The sequence below is a fragment of the Eulemur rufifrons genome, chromosome 3 (genome assembly GCF_041146395.1).
Source record: "Eulemur rufifrons isolate Redbay chromosome 3, OSU_ERuf_1, whole genome shotgun sequence".
Lineage (NCBI taxonomy): Eukaryota > Metazoa > Chordata > Mammalia > Primates > Lemuridae > Eulemur > Eulemur rufifrons.
This window is the reverse complement of record NC_090985.1, coordinates 70,863,716-70,887,097: the sequence shown is the minus strand read 5'-3', so window position 1 is coordinate 70,887,097 and position 23,382 is coordinate 70,863,716. Positions and strand designations below refer to the sequence as shown.

At 35.8% G+C, this 23,382-nt stretch overlaps 1 protein-coding gene across 1 annotated transcript in view; it reads right to left on the bottom strand.

Annotated features, from left to right (window-relative positions):
* CNGB3 (cyclic nucleotide gated channel subunit beta 3) overlaps window positions 1-23,382 on the bottom strand; it is a 137,367-nt gene that overhangs the window by 54,031 nt on the left and 59,954 nt on the right. The window contains exons 7-10 of the mRNA XM_069466261.1: window positions 18,523-18,573; window positions 9,325-9,411; window positions 6,721-6,785; window positions 5,866-5,988 (exon numbers count right to left, since the gene is read on the bottom strand). Of these exons, the coding sequence (XP_069322362.1) occupies window positions 5,866-5,988; window positions 6,721-6,785; window positions 9,325-9,411; window positions 18,523-18,573 (326 nt within the window). The remainder of the gene's footprint in view (window positions 1-5,865; window positions 5,989-6,720; window positions 6,786-9,324; window positions 9,412-18,522; window positions 18,574-23,382) is intronic.

The window sequence follows — 23,382 nt, the reverse complement described above, 5'->3', positions numbered from 1 at the left end:
GTAGTTTCACAATTTCAGGTCTTACATTGAAGTCTTTAACCTATTTCGAGTTAATTTTTGTGTGTTATGTAAGGTAAGGGTCCAATATTGTTCTTTTGCGTGTGGACATCCAGTTTTCCCAACACCATTTATTGAAGAGACTATCTTTCCCCATCGTGTATTCTTGGTGCACTTGTTGACAATCAGTTGACCATCTATGCATTGGTTTATTTGTGGGTTCTCTATTCTATTTCGTTGGACTAGATGTTTGCTTTTTATGCCAGTATCACACTGTTTTGATTACAGTAGCTTTGTGTTGCATTTTGAAATTAGGGGGTGTGATGCTTTTAGCTTTGTTCCTTTTGCTCAAAATTGCTTTAGCTATTTGGGGTCTTTTGTGTTGATGAATTTTTGGATGTTTTTTTCTATTTCTGTAAAAAATGCCATTGGGATTTTGATAGGGATTGTATTAAATCTATAGATTGGGTAGTTTGGATATTTAACAATATGACTTCTTCCAATCCAAAAACATGGATTTTTTTGATTTATTTGTGTCTGCTTTAATTTATTTCATCAGTGTTTTATGGTTTTCAGTGTACATGTCTTGCATAGCTTTGGTTTATTCCTAGTATTTTATTCTTTTTGATGCTATTGTAAATGGAATCATTTTCTTACTTTCCTTTTCATATAGTTCACAGTTAGCATATGGAGATGCTACTGATTTTTGTATCATTTGATAAATTTCTGACAAATGCAACAAAAGACCTATCAAGACATAGAACATTTCCATCACTCTAGAAAGTTCTCTCAATCTTTTTTCCAGTCAGTCCTTGCCCCCACTGTGCAAAGGCAACCACTGTTCTAATTTTTTTCTATAGTAGATTAGTTTTGCCTGTTTTAGAACTTCACTAAATGAAATCACAGTATGTATACTTCTGTGTAAGGTGGTAAGGTACATTTTACTCAGCATAATGCTTTTGAAAGTTATTCATGTTGTTGTGTGTTATCAGTAATTTATTCCTTTTTATTGCCAAGTAGTATCCATTATAAGTATACGTACCACATGTATATTGTGTATTTATTGACCTATGGATGAATACTTAGGTTATCTCAAATTTTTGATTATGATAATCATAGTTCACTGCAAGCTTAGTTTTTTTTTTTTTTTTTTTTTTAAATAGAGACAGGATCTTGCTTTGTCACCCATGCTGGAAAATAAAATGGCATGATCATAGCTCACTGCAGCCTCAAACTCCCAGGCTCTCGTGATCCTTTTGTCTCAGCCTTCTGAATAGCTGGGATACAGGTGTGTGCCATCATGCCCAGCTCAGTTATGATGAGTAGAACTTCTGTGAACATTCTTGTACAAGTATTATTCTGTGGACAAATATTTTCATTTCTTTTGGGTAAATATCTAGGCTTGGAATTTTTGAGATGTAAGGTAGATATATGTTTAGTTGTAAAAGAAACTGTTGGATCTTTTTCCATAATGGTTTTACCATTTCACATTCCCTACAAGAATGTATGAGACGTCCAGTAGTCCCATGTTATCCTAACACTTGGCATGGTCAAGTGTTTTTAATTTTAGTCATAATGGTGAATATGTCGTGGGCCATGTGACTTTTAAAATACTCTTTCTATACTTGTCTTTATATATGGACTTTCTTAACCCCCTGAATCCATCTTAATTCCTGGTTTCTGTAAACTTATTGCTGGAAGCACTGGCTACGAGGGACAATGGTCTTATTACAATGTAAGTGCTACAGAGATAGGTATTAGTGGACTTAGTAGCACATCATAGGAACTTACTAATATGTGTTGGCTGATATGAATGAATGAGTGAATGGTCATGCATACCTAGACTTACTAAAACAAGAATGTAGCAAGACTGTATCTTCCTACACAGCACATCTGTTTAATCTCCTTCTGACTCTTCCCTGTCATGCTGCCAGCTATCCTTCATCTCCCTTCTGGTCCATTGAATGCTTTGCTCTGGTGTGTTTTTGTTATATCCCAAGGCATCCTTCCAGGCATTAAAATATAAGATTATTTCTCTCTCTCTCTCTCTCTCTATCTCCCACCAGTGCCTGAACTCAGGGGATACTGAATAAACATCTTCATCTATTTAGGTCTTATCTTCATCTGTAAAATTAAGGTGGTGGATTACCCACATTTCCCTAGCACTATGTTTTAGTAATTCTGGCTCCTTCCTTATTCTGACTAAAGTCAATGATTCCCATGACAGCCTTGCTTGCTTCTCTTCTCTTTCCTTCAAGGAAAAGATGCATTAGGGATTGACATCACAGATTGATTAGGAGTTTTGTGCACATTGGAAAATTTATGTCAGAAAATAAATAAGATTGGGAGGTGTGTGGACAAAAGCACATTAGGGACATTTTTGAGTGTCACATAAGCTTAATTTCTTATTTGTGCTCTCCCTTTGAGCTAAACATTTGCATTCTTTGTCAAATTTTACAGTTTAAAGAAGGATACCCTTCACTTGATATAAATAAACATGGCTTCTTGCCTTCTGTTGAAATGAATAGAAGTTGTTGTTTTGATGAGAATTAATGGAATTATAATAAACTTGACTCATTTTAAGTGTTCATAATGCTCCACTTATGCCCAGCAATCTGCTGCCTAATTCTAATGAGGGCAAAGTTTACAAATCCAATGGCCTCATGAATAACCTTCAATTCACAGGTCATCAGAACCATCACAAGGTTAAGTTAAAAAAATGTTTTATGTAATTATTGCAAAAACTTGGCTTACAAGGTCAAAGGGTACTATAGAAGGAGAAGTTGATGTTTAAAAGCTGTTAGGAAAATGTAAGGATATTAGTAACTGCCATATGCAAATAATCTAAAAAAAATAAGTAAAAAGGCTGCTTTTGAAAGCATTTTCTTCTCAAGAATGGCAACCTGTGTCCCTGACAGTTGGTAACAGGATTATTGGAGCTTTGATTTTGAGTGAGAATGCTCCTGTCCAAATGAGCAGAGCAGAGCTGAGGGGGAATGTTTATCTTTACAATCAGAGACTGCGGGTTCTATGATAACAGTGTTGTGAAATGTGTTGAAACTTGCTTTTTAGCCTAGAAAATGATCGTTTTTAGTAATTTTTCTGTGAGTGATCAAGAAGAATGGGTGGTTTCTAATTCTTGGGTACAAGACTCTATTTGTGTCCATTAAATCAAGCTGGTTGACTGGGTTCTCAAATCTTTTGTATGTTTACTTATTGTTTTTGATTGCTTGATCTATCAATAATTATGTTGATGTCTCACATTTTGATGGTGCATTGGCCAAATTTTCCTTCTATTAATTTTTGCTTTATGATTTTCTTTGAATAATTATAAGTATTCTATTAGGTATACACATATTTAGAATTGGAATATCTTGATGGAATTAAATAAAATTTATGAAATCTCATTGGTTTGGACTGGACTCCTGTACTAGGCCAAATAGCCCATACCAAAATGGAGTTAACCATGCTGAAGTTCTATGTTATCAAGCTGAAACTTGATATTCTGACATTCCAAGAAATCAGAAGATAGATAACAGCCAAATCTCCAGAGAGGCCAGTTCAGCTGGCATGATAAGGAAGTCCCCTCTGCTTTAACTTTACAAGGAGTAAGTTGGAAATGACCAATCTGCTTTTTCTTTGTTTTTGCTCCCTTCAGCCCTTTTCTGCCTATAAAGCTAACCTCCTCTGTGCAGCTCACCAGAACACTCATTCTACTTTACAGAATGAGGTATTGTCTGATTCTAGAATCACAAATAAAAGCCAATTAAGATCTTTAAACTAAATTGATTGTAATTCTGTCTTTTGACAATGGTGGGTCAAAACTTTTACCATTGCATGCTGACCTTCTTTTTCCCTAAAATGTTTTTTGTTTTAAGGCTTACTTTGGCTAATATTAATTGACAATCTTTATTAGCAGGTGCGTTTATTCCATATTAATTTACTGTGCATATTGATGTATTTTGAATTGTTCTTACCACCTTACTTTGTGCTTTCTACATCCTGCCTTTCCTATACTTTGCCCTACTACTGCCTTTCTTTATTTTTGTCTTTTTTTTGATTGTTAGTTTTCCTTTTTAATTTTCTTATTTTTTTCTTCTACTGATTAAGAAGTTATCCCTCTCTTTCGGTTCTTTCGTGGTCACTGCACTCTCATTCCCTATTCTACTCCAGCTTCAGTACACAAGTTTGTTTTCAGCCTTTGGAGGTGTTTCTTATGTTTTAGAGAATTCAGCAATCATTGAAAACTGTTATAATTGTAATCACCTAGAAATTTATTTATAACAACCAATTACAGCAAGTAACTTAACCACAAAAATTAAAACAGGCAATTTATCTCTTATTTTAGAGGGAGTACTTCAGGTAGTTGGAATTAAAAATCTAAAACACTGGCATATTTTACTTTAAGTTTCTTTTGAGTTGAAGTTGCAATTTCTTTCTTCTTGTTATAATACAATATAGCTGTTCCTTCCTTTTTTCCATATTCCCTCTCTCTCTTCCTTCCTGCCTTTATCACATACCTAACATGTATTGTCTATTATATACTTAACACTGTACGAGGCACTGGGAACAAGATCTGCTTCTTAGAAACTCTGCTGAGAGGCGTCCTGGTGTGAAGAGAGAAATAGCTCCACTTTTTCTGGAAGGCATTCTGATGCAACCTTATTTATTTTGTTAATTTGACAAAACCAGTTACCAGACACAGGTATCTAATGGCGTTGGTTTACATAGTCACTTTCAGACCATATTTAATATAATTGGTATCTTACTCAAGTTTTCATGCAAATTAGTTATTTATATCAAAGTAAATTCCTACTTAATTTACATTCTAAAGAGAATTACTAAATAATTTTGAGTATAAACTTATAGGTTTGGTTATAAACTTTCTGGAAATTGATTGTGTGTGTGTGTGTGTGTGTGTGTGTATGTTTCCCAGTCAGTGGAACTTCTGGCTTTAAATTCTTTAAAATCAGTTCTGGTTAGAAGTTCAAAATATGTTGTTATAATCCCTTAAGCACATCCAACTCACTCTAGGTAGTGTGTCATTTTATACGTTATTTTCACTGTCTTTGCTCTATCCTATAATTGCTCTCCATCCCAAGGCTACAGTGAATTGCCCTTCAAAGTAATGCTGGGGCTGTTTTTCGCAGTAAGGACATTGCCTTATTATATGTTCAATGTCAGGTCATTGGAGCAGAAAGTGAGTGGAGTCTACCTCATGCCAAGTCCTTGTATCTACCAAAAGGAAATTTCACTATTAAATAACCCAGTTGCCATTACTGAGTCATGATTCTACTGCTCTAAATTTTTCAAATGATCTCTTTTATTCCTGGGACACTTGCATACCTAATTGTCAAGTTTAATTTATGATCGTCGTTACTCTCTAAGTGTTTAATTGAGTTAGTGGTTATAGCTAACTCATAAACCCATAAAACCCTTCAGTGGTAAACTAATTAGCCACTGCACCTGCCCTCTAAATGATTAACATTGTTCATTACTAACAATCAGCATCGGAGTTATTAAAAGTTACCTTACCGCTTGGTTGTCTAAAGTAGAGGCTTTCAAACTTTTTTGATCATGATCCAGTATAGGAAATGCATGTCACAAGCCAACCCAGGATACACACACACACACACACACACACACACACTCCAACTACCTATCAGATAGACTCTGATATTTTCTATTCTCTTAATATTTTCCTCTACTCTCTTTCAATTAAAAACATACTGACCTACGAAGGAGGTTTTACAGCCCATGAATGGGTTATGTCCTACAGTTTCAAAAACATTGGCTTGAGAAAATTCATACACTGAAACAGAAAGTTAAGAAGAATCAATAAAAGTTTCTCTCACAATTAGAACTTACTTGTTTCCTTCACCATCATACACCCATCTAGTAGTGCCAATTCCTTCATAGTTTGAAGCCCAGTAATAAATACAGGCATTAATGTGCAGAGCAAACAGCAAGTATCCAGTTGTTCGAATGACTCTGTCCGAAAGAATAGATGCAAAATAAGGGTTCATGTTGTTTCTGGAATACAGCCTATTTTAACATTTTCTTTTCCTTAAAGTCTCTGCTGAACTCCCTTGCTTTGGATTTGTGAACTGTTAACTCTCATTAGTGTAACATAAAGTGATGGTGCCATTGCATGTTTTCTGACTGCAGTGTCTTGACTGGGACTGACAGAGTGTAAAATAAAAAGACTTCCTTTCTTTTCACAGATGGTATGAGTCAACGCCGTGAAAGACATGCCTCAAGGGTCACCTCTCCATTTGAGTCCCATAAAATATGCCACGCTGATTTAACTGGATATCTCTGAAAAGCTCGGGGGACTTTATGCTACAATGAACTGCAACTAGAGGTCTCTGTGCAAGTGAAGTTCAGATCAGCAAATGAATGAAATTCAGATTAGGAATGGATTGTCATGAGAGAAAAAGTCAACTTTTGAAAGAGCATGTTTTTCTGCACTTATTTTGAGTGAAGCAGATAATAACTCCTATTTTTTAGTCCAATACTCTTCTAAAATCTGTTATGATTTTCATATTTTTATTTCACTTAAAATATGCGAATCTGTTGTAGAACATACTCCTATATCTTACATCACAAAAATCTGAAATTTCCTTTTCTTTAACCAGGAAGTCACATTCCTGCTAGGTGCTGTCTATAATGTTGTACCATTGCTTTTTCCCCTCCACCCAAGTATTGTGAGTTATACTTTACCTGTAGATGTATGCTTTGTCCATTATAGACTCTAGGTGATGATTAAACTCAAAAAATGAAGTGTACTATGTAAGAAACAAGCAAAAGAAATCCAAAAGTATGTTAGTCTTAGATACATCTATTTAAATAAAGCTATATAAAATAGGTTTTATTTAAGATTGCTATTTCTCTTAAGGTTTTTCCCTTTTACTTCTACTTTTAACTCAACTGTTACTGCTTACATGCATTTTTCTTCTTTTATTTCTATAGGCAGTGAGAGCATGAAATCCAAAGCCAAAAGCCAGTCTTATTTCTGCTACTTTTTAACTATGTAACCTTGGAAAAGTCTCTTACTATTTCTGTACCTTAGTTTCCTCATCTATAAAATCGGGGCAATAAGAGAACATGCTCCTAAAAGTGTGCATACATGAGTTAATATATGTAATATGCTTAGAATCATAGGATCTTACAGATAGCAGGGACCTTAGAAATTATTATTTCAAAATGTCACCCAGTGTAGGTATGACTGCAGTAGAACATCTGGAATTAAAAACTGGTATATGTAATAGTTATGTAATATGACTATTTAACTAGAAAAATATACAATTTATTTTTTTCCAGAATTCCTGATTTCAAATTTAGCTTAAGCGTTCACCATAGAGAAAATTTATATTCTTAATTTGTTTTCTCGCTTATAACTTGGAGATATAGATGATAAATATTTATGATAGAGAATTGTGCATTGAAATGATACCCTTATAAATAAGTGCAATAAATTGACTATGGGGCTATGAAAAGAAGATACACTGTTGACTCTCAGGATCTCCTGTATTAAGAAAACTACTGGATGTAGAGGGCTTTTGGACACATTAGGGATACAGAGATGAGGTGTGAAGAGTGGCATTTATAAACTTTGTATAACAAAAAGGAAAAATATTCAGTTTTTCTATATTTACATAAATACTGGAAGGCTACACACACACAAAAAAAACAACTAATAAAAGTGGTTACTGGAGGTGGAAAGGAGAAGGACGAAGGAAAATCAGGATGGATGTTCCTTCCAGACAAACTCCCAAGCTTGCAGGCACCTGAGTCTTTCTGAAAATTGGTTACATCTGAAAGTTCCACGAGAGACTAGAAATTTGATGAGGGGTAGCCTGACCACTAGGCTGCTTGGAGCATTGTGTTCTGCCTCAGTTTATAGTCATGTTCCGTGATCAAACCAGAGGTCTCTAGAGTTGTCTTGGATGTATTGAAATATGGGGTAAGGGCACACTTAACGTGGAAAAATCAGGGCATAGAAAGAAAGCCCTTTCAGCATGAGGCTTACCTGCCAGCCTAATTATAATAAAGAATTTGGAGTCAGATAACTGTGTGATAGAGCTGAGATGCTGCCACTCATCTGCAGTGTGTCTGGACAGATTTTCTAGTACATGAATTCTCATTTTTTTCATCTCTAAAATGAACTTGTTGGGATGAATAAGTGAGATAATGAATATAAAGTTTGAGCAATTTTGTTCTTGTTGTTGTCAGGATCTACCAGTGTTGCCAGGTTATGTTAGCTTGTCTTCCCAAGATGCAAAAGAGATAATTACCTAAAATTTGTGAAATCTTGTATGATCCCTTTAAGAAGATCGTTTTTGGAAATAAAGAGAAAACATTACCATTGTTAAAGACTTATATAAAATTTCAAATTCTGATTGTCCTCAAAATTTTTTTAGGTACCCAATGAAGCTATGAACTATAATATATTTATGTCTTATAATCTTTTAAAATAGGTAATACATTCACATAGTTCAAAACAATATGAAGTATATATACCTTTAAAACTCATGCTGTGACTCTTGCTCACATCCATCCTGATTTTCCTTCGTCCTTCTCCTTTCCACCTCCAGTAACCACTTTTATTAGTTTTTTTTTGTAGCCTTCCAGTATTTATGTAAACATAGAAAAACTGAATATTTTTCCTTTTTGTTATATAGAAGTTAGCATTGTTCTATCAACTGTTCTGTAACTAGCTTTTTCTCTCAGCAATTTATCGTGCAGTTCTTTCTATAGCAGCACATAGAAAACTTGCTCTTTATTCTTTTAAAACTACAAACTATTCTGCTATATAGCTGTATCTTCGTATATTTAACTAGTTCCTCCTTGATAAATATTTGAGTTGTATTTAAGTATGTAAGTAATTTTGTGATGTAAAAGTATTATTGCATTTTTCTTAGAATTATAGAATTTTAGATGAGTAAGAGAATTTGGAGGTAATCTAAGACTTTAATTTTACAGCCTATATACCAGGCATTCACTAACTGGTTTAAAAGGACAAATAGAAAAAAAATTAAAATTACAAAAGATTCATTTGTAATTAGAGTTGAATTTTGAAGTACAAAAGCATTGCTATTTATATTATAAAAATACATGTTATGAGATAAAGAATAAAAATAACCAGGAACAACTACCATCAGGCATTTATCCTTCATTCATTTAAGGAGATTCACAGCATTGATGAGAATAGAAAGATGGAAGACTGGGAAAAATTAAGAACATTGGTAATTTTAGTATATTTAAAATTATTTCAAGATTGCTTCCATTATCATAAGGAGAAGGCAATTAAATATAGTATCTTACCTTTAATATCCTATTTGTTCTAAATATTGGATTAAACCCAAAGAAGAGGTAAAAAACATCAAATGGTATAACTGATGCGACATCCAACTGTTGGAAGAACACATTTACAATTATATTGTGTTTACATGCTTTTGGGGGCATGGATATATTTATACTGATGTATGTAAAAGTTGACTAGTCACAACGCATTACTTGTTGTTTAATCCAAAGTTGCCTTCAGTTAAGTGTGCACGATACCATTAAAAGGCATATTAGCACCTTGAAAACAAGAACACTATTTTGTAGCCTACTTCCAGTGTATTTCATTTCCAGCTCCATGCATCTGATCTCTCCTTAGGCACTGCATTTGCTGGGATTTTTATTGAGCTGTCACATATACTTCAGTTATGGCATGGTTGCTAATGTTAAAATACATTTTAATAGTGTATTAAACATTGGGCTCTTGGACTGAAAATCAAGTCCATTCTTGATTTTATTTGAAACCATTGCACTTTCATTGAAGTGATATATTTTTATGTTTCAGCCAGTTCTCCAGTGTTCAGAGCTAATTACATTGTTGTTCATCCAGGCTCTTCAATGCTTTTCTCTCCTGTCTACTTTGAACCATTTTGCTACCAATAAACTTCTGTGAAAGTATTGATCAGATACTGTGCAGGCTAAGAGAGAAGAGGAAAGAAATCAGTCCTGTTTACAAATTAATCAGCAGCTCTGATGGGAGAAGGTATTAAAAGTACAATTATAGCTAAAAAAAATTTAAAAAATATTTGTCATGTATTAAAATTATTCTCACCTTCTATTACCCTGGTAATCATGAAATGACAACACTACACTTGCATACTTTTTTTTTATTGCAAGAACAACAATAAATTCTTTTATGCAGAATAATTACTCATTTTCATGGTCTTAAAAAAGAGTATATTAAGAAATTAAGATGTCTTAAGATAGTTAAGAACAATTAAGTACATGCTGTAAGGCCACACATAAAAAATAGAGTTGAGGTAATTAATTGTGTAACAGAATTTCAAAGTCTATTGTTATCGAATGGGAATTGAACTTCTAGTTTGAATTATCCAGATTAGCTATTATAAACAAATTACTTACTAAAAGTATTGGTTTAGAAATTGCATCATATCATCAAACCTCATTGATTTTATCTTACGGATATTGATTTTTATAACATCAAGAGACATACAGAACAGTTACTAAAATAATATCTCTCAAAAAAGAAAGCAGGAGCACAGAGCGGTTGACTTATCTAGTGCTACCCCAGAACCTACTGGGCATGGATGTACTTGGTTATTCCCTTACTGGATTGTTAACCTACCATGAATGGAGCTTGTGGGCTCCATTGTAGGCTCCACAATGATCTTTTTACTCCACTCAATGGCTCAACTCCCTTCTCAACTTCTCTATGCAGACAGTTATTCATCATTTTAATATCAACACATTGGCATGGATTTATGTAAACAGAGATAATCTATTTCTCATTGAATTGTAGAAAATTGAATTGAGGAAGTATTGACCAACACTGAACTCTGTGCAAGGCACATTGCAAAGCATGTTGGGGTTGAAATAGGAGTAAGACATTGTTTCTGCCCATAAGAAGTTAACAGTCTAATAGTGGAATAACCAATTACAAAAATACAGTCATATGTTGCTTAATGATGGAGATATGTTTTGAAAAATGCATCATTGGGTGATTTCATTGTGTGAACATCATGGAGTGTACTTACATGAACCTATGGTATAGCCTACTACACACCCAGGCTATATGGTATGGCCTATTGCTCCTACACTTCAAACCTGTGCAACATGTTGCTTTACTGAATACTGTAGGCAATTGTAACATAATGGTAAGTATAATATTTGTGTATCTAAACATAGAAAAGGTACAGTAAAATATGATCTAAAAGGTAAAAAATAGAGAGTACTTACCATGAATGGAGCTTGAAGGCCTGGAAGTTGCTCTGGGTGAGTTAGTGAGTGGTGAGTGAGTATAAAGGCCTAGATGTTACCGTACACTACTGTAGACCTTATGAACACTGTAGACCTTATGAACACTGTATACCTAGGCTATACTAGATTTATCAAAAAATTTTCTTTCTTCAATAATTAATTAACCTTAGCCTACTGTAACTATTTTATTTAATAAACTTTGGAATTTTTAACAGCTTTTTGACTCTTTTGTAATAACACTTAGCTAAAAACATAAATGCATTGTACAGCTGTAAAAAAATATTTTATTTCTTTATATTTTATTCTATGAGCTTTTTTCTGTTTTTAAAATTTTTAAGTTTTATTTTGTAAACATTTTTGTTAAAAGCTAAGACTCAAATACACACATTAGCCTAGGCCTACACAGGATTGGGATCATCAATATCACTGTCTTCCACCTCCACATCTTGTCCCACTGGAAAGTCTTTAGGGGCAATAACATGCATAGAGCTCTCATCTCCTGTGTTAACAATGACTTTTTCTGGAATACCTCCTGAAGGACCTACCTGATGTCGTTTTACACTTAACTTTTTTTTAATAAGTAGAAGGACTATACTCTAAAATAATGACAAACAGTATAGTCAGTACATAAACAAATAACATAGTCATTATTATCATTATCAAGTATTACGTACTGTACATAACTGTGCTATATTTTTATATACCTGGCAGCACAATAGATTTGTTTACATTAGCATCCTCACAAACATATGAGTAATACATTGTGCAATGATGTTATGATGGCTATGAAGTAACTAGGTGATGGAAATTTTTCAGCTCCATTATAATCTTTTTTTTAATTTCAAAGTATTAAGGGGGTACAAATGTTTTTGTTACATGGATACCTTGTATAATGCTTAAATCAGGGCTTTTGATGTGCCCATCACCACAATAGTGTTTATTGCAGCCAATAGGTAAGTTTTTATCCCTCAACCCCCCACTTACTGGTTTCCAATGTCCTTTATATCTCTTTGAGCCCCTGTGTACCCATCGTTTAGCTCCCACTTACTAGTGAGAATGTAGAGTGTTTGGTTTTCCATTACTGAGATACTTCACTTAGGATAATGGTCTCCAGTTCTATCCAAGTTGCTGCCAATGACATTATTTCATCCCTTTTTATGGCTGAGTAGTACTCCATGTTATTTATATACACCATATTTTCTTTATCCACTCATGAATTGATGGACACTTAGGTTGATTCCCCATCTTTGCAACTGTGAATTGTGCTGTGATAAACATTCAAGTGCAGATGCCTTTTAGATAAAATGATTTCTTTTCCTTTGGGTAGATACACAGCAGTGGGATTGTTGAATTAAATGGTAGGTCTACATTTATTTCTTTGAGGAATCACCATAATGTTTTCCATAGAGGCTGGACTAATTTGCAGTTCCACCAACAGTTTATAAGTGTTCCTTTCTCTCTGCATCCACACCAGCATCTATAGTTTTTAATAATGACCATTCTGATAGGGGTAAAGTGGTACCTTATTGTAGTTTTAATTTTCATTTCCCTGATGATTGGTGATATTGAGCATTTCTTCATATGTTTGTTGGCTATTTGACTACCATCTTTTGGAAAACTTCTCTTCATGTCTTTTGCCCACTTTTTGATGGGGTTGTTTGTTTTTTCCTTACTGATTTGTTTGAGTTCTTTGTAGATTCTGGATACTGCTCCTTTGTGAGATGTATAGTTTGCAAATATTTTTCCTATTCTGTAGGTTGTGTATTCACTCTGTTGATAATTTCCTTTGTTGTGCAGAAGCCTTTTAATTTAATTATGCCCCATTTATTTATTTATTTATTTATTCTTGTTGTTGCTGTATTTGCCTTTGGGGGTCTTAGTTTGCTAGTCTTTTGTTGAGGATTTTTGCATCTATGTTCATAAAGGATATTGATGTATAGTTTTTTTTTTTTGCTTTTTTTTATTGTATCCTTTTCTGGCATGGTGTCAAGGTGACACGGGCTTTGTAGAATGAGTTTGAGAGGATTCCCTCCTTCTCTATGTGATAGAATAATTTTTGTAGGTACCAGTTATCATTTGTAGGTCTGGTAGAATTCAGTTGTGAAACCACTGGGGGCTTTTGTTGTTGGGAGACTTTTTATTACTGCTTCAATCTTGCTGTTCATTATTGGTCTGTTCAGGAATTCTATTTCTTCCTTATTCAGGCTTGGGTGTTCGTGTTTTTCCAGGAATTTATCCATTTACTCCTGGTATTCTAGTTTGTTTTCATAGAGGGTTTTGTAATATTCATGGATGATATTTTGTATTTATGTGATATCAGCTGTAGTGTCTATTTTTCATTTCTGATCAAGCTCATTTTAGTCCTTTCTCTTCTATTTTTGGTTAATCTGGCTCGTGGTCTATCAATTTGTTTATCTTTTCAAAAAACCAACTTTTTGTTTTATTACTCCTCTGTATTATTTTGTGGTTTCCATTTCATTTAGTTCTGCTCTGAGTTTTGTTATTTCTTTTCTTCTGCTGGCTTTGGGTTTGAGGTTTTTTTTTTTTTTCAGTTTCTTGAGATGTGACGTTAGGTTGTTAATTTGTGATCTTTCTGTCTTTTTGATGTAGCCATTTAAGGCTATGAACTTTCCCCTAAGGATTTCTTTTACTGTATCCCATAGATTTTGAAAGCTGTGCCCTTTTTGTCATTCAGATCAAGGAATATTTTGCTTTGCATCTTAATTTCATCATTGACCCAAGGATCATTGAGCAGCAGGTTGTTTAATTTCCATGACATTTTGTAGATTTGAATGTCAATCTTGGAATTGATACATAGGTTTATTCCACTGTGGTCTGAGAACATACATGGTATGATTTCAACTTTTTTGAATTTTCTGAGGCTCATTTTGTCTTGTAAGATATGATAAATCTTTGAAAATGTTCCATGTGCTGATGAAAAGAATGCATATTTAGTAGTTTTTGAGTAGAATATTCTGTAAGTGTCTGTTAGGTCCATTTTTTCTAGAGTCCCATGTAAGGTCAGTGTTTCTTTATTCATTTTCTGCTTTGATGATCTATTTGTCCAGTTCTGTCAGTGGGGTGTTGCAGTCTCCAGCAATTAAGATGCCAGTGTTTATTTCTTTGCTTATATCTGGTAGAATTGGCTTTATGAATCTGGGAGGTCCAGTATTAGGTGCATATATATTTAGGATTGTTATGCCTTCTTGTTGAGTTGCTCCCTTTATCAATATAAAATGATCATCTTTGTCTTTTTTTAATCACTGTAGATTTAACATCTATTTGATCTGATATGAGAATGGCTACAAATACTCACTTTTTGTTTCTATTTGCATGGAATATTTTTTTTCCATTCCTTTACTTTGAGTCTTGTGTGAGTCCTTGTGGTTTAGATGCATTTCTTGGAGACAGAAAATAATTGGGTTGTGTTTTTTCATCCATTCAACCCATCTATGTCTTTTAAGTGGGGCATTCAGACCATTCACTTTGAGTATTAATATTGATATCTGGAATGCTATTCTGTTAATCATGTTGCATGATACCTTATTGTTTTGTTTTCCCTCTCTTGCTACTGTTTTATAAGAGTTGTGAGCTTTAACTTTTGGGTATTTTTACACTGGTTGGTATCCATTGTGCTGTTCCATGTATAATGTACTTTTGAGCATTTCCTGTTGGGCATGTCTACCAGTGACAAATTCCCTTATTGTTCAGTTGTCTTGAAAAATCTTTATTTATCCTTCATTTATGAAACTTAATTTTGCAGGATACAAAATTTTTGGTTGGCATTTGTTCTATATAAGAAAACTAAAAATGGGGCCTCAACCTCATCTAGCTTGTACAGTATCCACTGAGAAGTCTGCTGTTAGCCTGATGGGTTTTTCTTTGTAAGTTAGTTGTTGCTTTCATTTTGTAGCTTGTAGAATTTTCTCCCTCATTTTGACTTTGTCCAGGTTGATAACTATGTGTCTTAGAGATGTCCTATTTGCTATGAATCTTCCTGGAGTTCTATAACCATCTTGTGTCTGGATATCTGAATCTCTGGCAATACCAGGGAACTTCTCCTTAATAATTGTCTTGAAATGGTTTTCTATACTTTTTGCTTTTTCTTCTTCTCCCTCCAAGATACCTATAATTTGTATATGGCTCATTTCACATAGTCCCATATTCTCAGAGTGATTGTTAATTCTTCTTTATTCTTTTCTCTGCATGTTTAACTGGGTTGGTTCGAAAGTCTTATCTTCAAGCTCTGAGATTCTTCTGCTTGGTCTAGCCTGTTGTTGAAGCTTTCTGCTATATTTTGTAATTCCCTAAATGACTCTTTCATTTCTTTATGTTCAGTTATATCGTTTCTCATGTTGTCTAGCTCGTTAGTGACTTTTTCATATTTTTCATTTATGTCCTGAAATATTTTTTTGATTTCTTTGTATTGGTTTTCAACTTTCTCTCAATCCCATTCTTCTTATCTGCCATCCATATTCTGAATTCCATTTCTGCCATTTTGACAATTTCATTTTGGTTCAGGTCTGCTGTTGTAGATCTATTGTTATCCTTTGGGTGTATTGAACTAGCTTGTTTTTTCATGTTGCCAGAGTTCTTTGCTGTTTTCTTCTCATCTGAAACCTCTTCTCTCAGCCCTGGGCTGGTAGGTTTGTGGTGTACCTGTTCTCCTTTGCTGGGAACTCTTCTACTTAGTGAAAAGGAGGACAGGTCCCTAGATATGCTTTTGTCTCCTCTCTGGAAGACTGACCCAGCAGGAGAGGGCTGGACACACTGAGAGCATGTAATGCAGCAATTCTGCATCATTCCATTCCCCTGTGGTTGTCACAGTCCAAGTCAGTGCTAGGGGATATTTTTCCAACAGAGCCACTGTTGGAAGCTCTTACCAGAGGCTGGGAAAATCCTTCTCTATGGAGGCAGGTGGCATGACTTTGGCTGGCACCTGGGGCAGGTTGCAGGACCTTGGTGGTCACCTGAATGCATCACAGGACTACAGCCAGCAGTGGGGCAAATCATGGGACCTTGGTGTGTGCCTGGGCATATCAAAAGCCCTTGACTAGTTCATGGGCAGGCTGTGGGACCTTGGCAGTTGCCTGCACATTTTGTGGGATCTTGGTGGGCACCTGGGCATGCCACAGGACTGTAGCTGGCAGCAGATCTGGTTGTGGGATCTTGGCAAGTACCTGAGTACATCATAGGATCTGGGAAGGTGCCTGGGAACATTTCAGTACCTTGGCAGGCACCTTGGCAGGTCACGGGACCACAGCTGGTGGTGGGGTGGGTTGTGGAATCTTCAGGGGTGCCTGTGTGGGTTGTGGGACCTTGGTGCATGTCTAGACAATTCCGGGGTCCTTGGCCAGTGCCTGGGAACGTCATGGAATCATGGCTAGTGGTGGGGTAGTTCCTCACACCATAGTGGCTAGGCCACCTGCAGCTGGCAGGACTGAGGAAGTGTGGGGCATCTTGCCTGGGAGTTGCAGTGGCTGGGGCTCTCCCTTTACCCATGTCTGACTATGACAGCTGCTGCCGTGCTATTCAGGTGGCAGCGGTGGCACTATCTAGATGGCAAGATGATAGCGGCTGGTAGATGCTGAAGGCCAGTGGGCTCCTGCTTTGCTCAGATCCCTGGGAGGCAGACAGTAGGGGCGTTGTGGGAGTACGTGGCACCCAGTCACAATGCATGTGAGAGCACCTTCCCTCTCCATTCCCTCTCTGTCCTGGGAGGGATAATGAGGTCGTGGCTGCATTGGAGCCCATCCCTCTGCAGACTGGACACTTTGAGGCTGACAATGCAGAGTGGTGTCTGTTGCAGTGACCTGAGACCAGAAGCTGTAGGGACCCCTCTGTGCCCACTCTCTGATGCAGTCATGCTGCACAGTTTCCAAGCAGCTCTCTGATCAGTTTGGAGACCTGCTGTCATGGGGGAGCCCCCTTGCAGCGCAGGTTGCATGTCCACTAGGCGAGTGCAGAGCCCTTGCCATCTCTCCCTTAACACCTCTCTGTATGTGGACACTTCCTCCAAGTAACTCCTAATCTTGCTGAGTAGATCACCCCGCTTCTCTCTCCCCGTCTTTGGGTGTCTCGAGTCTCTTCTCTGATGATTCATAATGCTTTCTCCAAAATAGCCCATCTGTGGGTGAACCTCTATAACAACCCTTGATCCTGTCAGGTGCAGGCTTCTTTCAGTCCGCCATCTTGATCCCCCCATTATGATCTACAGGACCACTACTGTACATATGGTCCACTGTTGACCAAAATGTCATTGTGTGTCACATGACTGTAACTGTAATGCAATGCCATGGACAGGCAGGGTGTGCTGAAGGAATTCAAAAGGAAGAGTGATCACAATTAAATATATGAATTTATTTTGCCCTTATTCAAACTCAAGAAAGTAATTAAGAGTTTGAAATAAGTTGTGTAGCATTTACAAAGAATAGTCATCCTCTTTGTAGAATTCATCAAAGTAATATAAATCTTTTATGAATATGCCTAAGTATGTGGCAATTTTTTACAAAGAAAATTAATTGGTGATAAAAACAAACCAAAAGGGATTTTAATCATTGTAGATCACCAACAGAGAGAGTTTGGGACCTAAATCCGGATTTGTATTCTTTTAAACAAAATATGAGACCACTAGAGTGTTATCCTTGAAGTGGGAGACTGGAGTTGAGGCAGACAGTTTGGGTAACCTTGGATAACCTCCAACCTCTGCCTACATCTCAGAATCATATAAGAAAGTACTTTGAATACAATTATTGGGAATAAAACATAAGATTATATTTTTATTTGAGTAAAGGAAGATTCCATGATCTAAATAATTGCCTCTTTTCTATTTCTTATTTTGCTTCTATGAACAAGAAAGAAATAGGAATAGAAACAATTTTGTAGATGTTCACACCATTATGTTACATGAATTGGAGGCTAGAATTCTGTGGGCAAGACAAAGTACACCCCATACTCCTTTACTGATATTTAAATCAGAATTTAAATATAGACACTAACTTGTTTTGGTCTGCTTAATAAAGAACCATATGTTGAATTACTCATTTGCACATACAAGGAAATATATCATGTAATTATTGAGAGGCAGAAAATTCAGGCCTATCTTTGTCTAATAAAACTTCATCTGTATGAGTTTTGTTACAAAGGAAGATGATTTGTTTGGAGAAATCTGTAGACAAGACTTAAAGTCAAAATGGTAAGAGATTACTTGAACAATTTTGAAAGTGTCTGTACATTACCTACCTGAAATTTTGTAGAACTCCTGTAGTGTCTCTTTAGCTCATTTGCATCCACCTGAAATATATTTATATTTCAGTTAATTTTAGACAATTTCATCAATTATTTTCTCATTTTGTTAATAGTTATAGCAATTTCTCTCTACTCGTTCTTTCCTACCTCAGCCTATACACATGCTCCATCTTCTCACATTTTAAAACAAAAAAAATTTCCTTGGCTTTTGTTTTCTTTTTGTTATTGCTCTATTGTTTGTCATAGTCAAGCTTCTCAAGAGAGTCACTCACATTGCTTTACTCCACATACTTCTCTCATATTTAGCCTTAACTCATGACAGTTTGGTGGCAATTTGGCTTCTTCCTATTTCTCTCATTGCATCAAGGTTAACAGTGCAAAGACCACAAATAACCTCCTAATGATTACACCCAGGGGACCCTTTATCCTTTTATGGCACTCACTATATTTTTAAATGACACATATATTTCCTGGCTCATTTGTTTAAAATCATTATACTCTATTAAATGGTAATCTGAGGACAAGTTTAATTTTATTTAGCAACTATACATAATTAGTGCCTGGAATATCCTAAGAGCTCAATAAATATTAGTTAAGTGGATGAATAGACAAAGGAAAGAAGAGATGAATAAAACTTTTGAAGTATTTGACATTTTGGGGGGCAATTTTATCCTTAAATTTTCTCTTTCCAAAGAATCTTTAATGTCACTCTTGGTTTACTTCTTCATTTCCAACTTTTCAGTATTCTTGAACTCTTGAGCTGGTCGTTTAAAAGCTGGCCATTTAACAATGGCTGGGTGTGTTGGCTCACACTTGTAATCTCAGCACTTTAGGAGGCTGAGGCTGGAGGATTGCTTGAGGCCAGGAGTTTGAGAACAGCCCAGGCAACATAGAGAGACCCTGTCTTTACAAAAAATAAAAAAAATATTAGCAAGGTGTGGTGGCATGCACCTGTAGTCCCAGCTACTCAGGAGGTGAGACAAGAGAGTCACTTGAGCCCAGGAGTTTGAGGTTGCAATGAGCTATGATGAAGCCACTGCCCTCTAGCCTGGGCAACAGAACAAGACCTTGTCTCAAAAAAAAAAAAAAAAAAAAAAAGTTAACATTTTCTTTTCTTTTTTTCATTATACTTGCTTCTTCCTGGGAAGTCTCACCTATTTTTTATAGTTTCAAAGATCACCATGTGTGTTGATGCTACCACATCTCTACCTGCACCTAGTATCACTTTCTCGAAGTTATTGATCCATGCAAGCAACTGCCCAGGGTTTTCTTTACTTAGCAGTTCCAAACCTGAGTTCATCATGATTCTCCATCCTCCGTAAGCCTAGGGGTGCTCCTCCTCCTCCTGCTACTGGGTATCCTATGAGCATCCTCACTTACACTGGTTAGTGATCCTACACTACTCACTCTCCCTCAGCCCTCTTCCAACCAGCAGCCAAGTTCTACTGACTCTTCTTCCAAGTACTTTCTCATGTCCATTCTCTCTTTTTGGCATTGGTATCTCCCACCCAAATACTAACCAAGTGTGGCCCTGCTTAGCTTCCAAGATCAGACGAGATGGAACACATTCAGGGTGGTATGGCTGTAGACAGGTATTGGTATCTCTACCTTTAGTCTCTTCCTCTTGACCCAATCTATAATGGCAGCCAGATGGTCTCTCTAAATCAGATCTTTTAATAATCCCCATTTATGTCAAATCCTACGACTCCACATGACTTTAATAAAAAATCCAAGTTCTCTTTTATGGTATTCAAGGCTCTCCTTTCTGCATCCCACTCCCCTTCTGGAGCATCCCACACCTACTCTGGCCAGCAGTTCCTCAAATGCATTGGGAATTTCTCACCTTCATGCCTTTGCCCTTGCTGTTCCTGGGGCTCAAAACATGGTTTTCCTTTTGTTATGGGAGTGGAAGGGTACAGGTAACTCTAACTCATCCATCAAGATTTGGACCAGGTGTCCCTTCCTTCACATGGTTTTCTCTGAGCCTCATTTGTCATGACTCACATATAGCACAAATGTGCTATAGCACATTTGTCATGACTCACAACATAAAATCCTACCATTTTTCTTTTGTCTCTCTGTCCTTCATACTCTGAGCTATGGTCCATATCTTTGTCCTCAATTTCCTCAGTTCCTAACGCAATGTCTAACACATAGTAGGTGCTCAATAAATGTGCAAGAAGTGATAGATGAATAGGGTGGCATTTGTTAATAGTCATACCTAAAAGAATTAATGCTAGTATTTGACTTAGAGTCATATGTTTCAGATATATGTAGAAAGCGATTTTCTAAGTGCTCTTAGTTGATCAAAGTATTATAACTTGTACACATGGAAGCAGCATCTTATAACAATTGTCATCCAGGCTGCCCACGTTCAGAAGTTTTAAACTACTGCTGAGCAATGTTAAAGATTGGTTAGTCAATGCCCCAATTCCTGCCACCACCCCCAACTTTTTTTTTGGCTATAATTTTTACTCATATACACAATTTAAGTTTTACAGAAATATATTAGAAAATACATGACTTGCTCATTTAATGATTTTAAATATGAACAAAATGGTTTACCAAGTCACAGGTAAACATAGATACTGGTTTAAGTTGGTAGCCTTATAAATCATGCACCATGCTGTATAGTAAAGGTAAAATACCACCTCCTCCCCAGATCCAGGAAGAACGTTTTTAGCACATTTATCTGTTTACTTTCAGGGTTGTCTATAATCCTACCATTGAATAAATGTAAATGCAACTAAAACTTGCTAGATTAAATGAAATGCCATCTAATGATTTTAAAATCTCTCTTTTTCAGAGTACTAAATAAATTTAGCATCATTAGCCTTATGAGGATCAGCATGCTCACCGGTAACAATTAGGTACTTATTTTTAAAATGTCACCCTTTTTAATTCTCTCTCCCTCTTTTAAACCTCATCATTATGCAGGCAACATTTCTTCAGGGCAGGCTTACTTTAGGAAGGATATGTTAATTGCACCTAAATCCTTTTCCAACAGATAGTTTTTGAAGAAGATCTACCCAGGTGTTAGTATATTTACTTATTAGCACTACTCTTCTGATGAACAGTTCACAGAAACTCCATGCTTTTACATTAAACAGAGAGGTATTTCAGAAATAATAACATCTGAGACAGCTATAATGCAGATTAAATAATCATTCAAGAAAAGAAAATTCTTGAACCAAAATTACCATTCATTCACTCCTTCAAACATTTTTTGAGTATACTCTTTGAGTTCCTAGGATAGATAAAGAAATGGATTGAATAGTGTCCTTACTCTCAAGAAATTTATTTTCGTGTAGGAAAGAGAGAGACATTAGCATATGGACATCCACAGACCCTGAGCTAGATGTATACACTGTCTTATCTAATCTTCACAGTAGATTTATGAGGTGGGTACTACTATTCCCATTTTTCAGGTCAAAAAGATTTTATTCAATGAAAGGGCAAATTAATTTTCCTCAAGTTAATTCTATTAGCAAATTTCAGAAGTAGAATTTGACACTAGTCTGTTTGTTTCTGCTACATCATAATTATCCTAATCGATATTTAACAAAATTAAATAACAGAATTATGAATAAGGTACATGGAGCACAGAGAAGGGAGTAGTTAATTTTTTTTCAGATCAGTTTTTAAACAGAGATTGAGAAGATTAAGTGTCAAAAGCAGGTGACAACAAAGGAAGGCCTAATTGACAGTGTTACTAGATGGCCCTGAGCATTTCCATGGGTCCTTGTGATTGGTGGGTTCAGCAAAGGGTTGTATATGTCAGTGTCTCATATCTAAATCATCTGCACTGTCATTTCCAGTTTGATTTCTGCTATCTATAAGGAAACGTATAGAAGAGACTTTTTTGGTTGGTCCTTGATTCAAAATTCTATCCTCTGTGTAGAATCAGTTTCAGAAGAAAAGATAGAAATAAATGCTGTGGAAAACTTGTAAACCCTGCTGATTCCCTCTATTGTGGCTGTTAACACCTAGATCTGTTGTGTGTTAATTGTTTGGTTTCTCTCAAGGCCTTGGGGAATTCTTATTTCCATCTTCCAGTCCTGGTGCAGTATTTAATAAACAAAGTATGTAGGTATATCTACTTGGCAACCGTAGGTATTTAATAAATGTTTGTTGAATAAATGAATGAATGGATGAATAATTTGGTGGTGTTCACCAATAGTTGCATGGATAACTAAATGTAATGAGACCTTCAGGTTGGGTAATCAATGTACATAGTCTTCCTACCAAAATGTAATCAAGTTTCAAAGGCTAGAACTACCTACTCTGAATTAAAGAAACCATTAAACTTCTGCTGAACAAATAAAGCAATTATTTCTTGCTCTATATTTGTAGCTTGTGATAATGGATTTTAAATAGAGCCCTTTGAGTGTGTTTTTATTTGTTATTTTTCTTGGTTTTAACACTCCATTGTGTGCAAAGGCCCCTTAGAAAATTGAAAATGAAAGTCTCCCCTTAGTGATTTTGTCATTTTCCATTTGTCAAACATTGATTTTCTCCCCCCTTGTGCATCTAATGGAGGTTGAAATTAGTGTTCTTTTTTTGTTGTTGTTTACTTCTTATTTGTACACCATCATCATCATTCATCAAGCTGCCAGTGAGCTCTGGGGAGAGTGCTGGCGAGTTAACTAATGCTCTGAACTCCTCACAAGGAATATTTTGAATAGATTTTTGCTACAGCTTTGGCTCTTGCCTTTAGAATTTCTTTCTAGGAAAGATTTCAAATAGAGGAAACAGTCCCCAGAAAATAATGTTTTTTTTTTTAAGAGAAAAAATAACCAAAACTACTCCTTTCAGCTTTTGGATAATTTAAGATCTCTTGGAGATTCCAAAGAA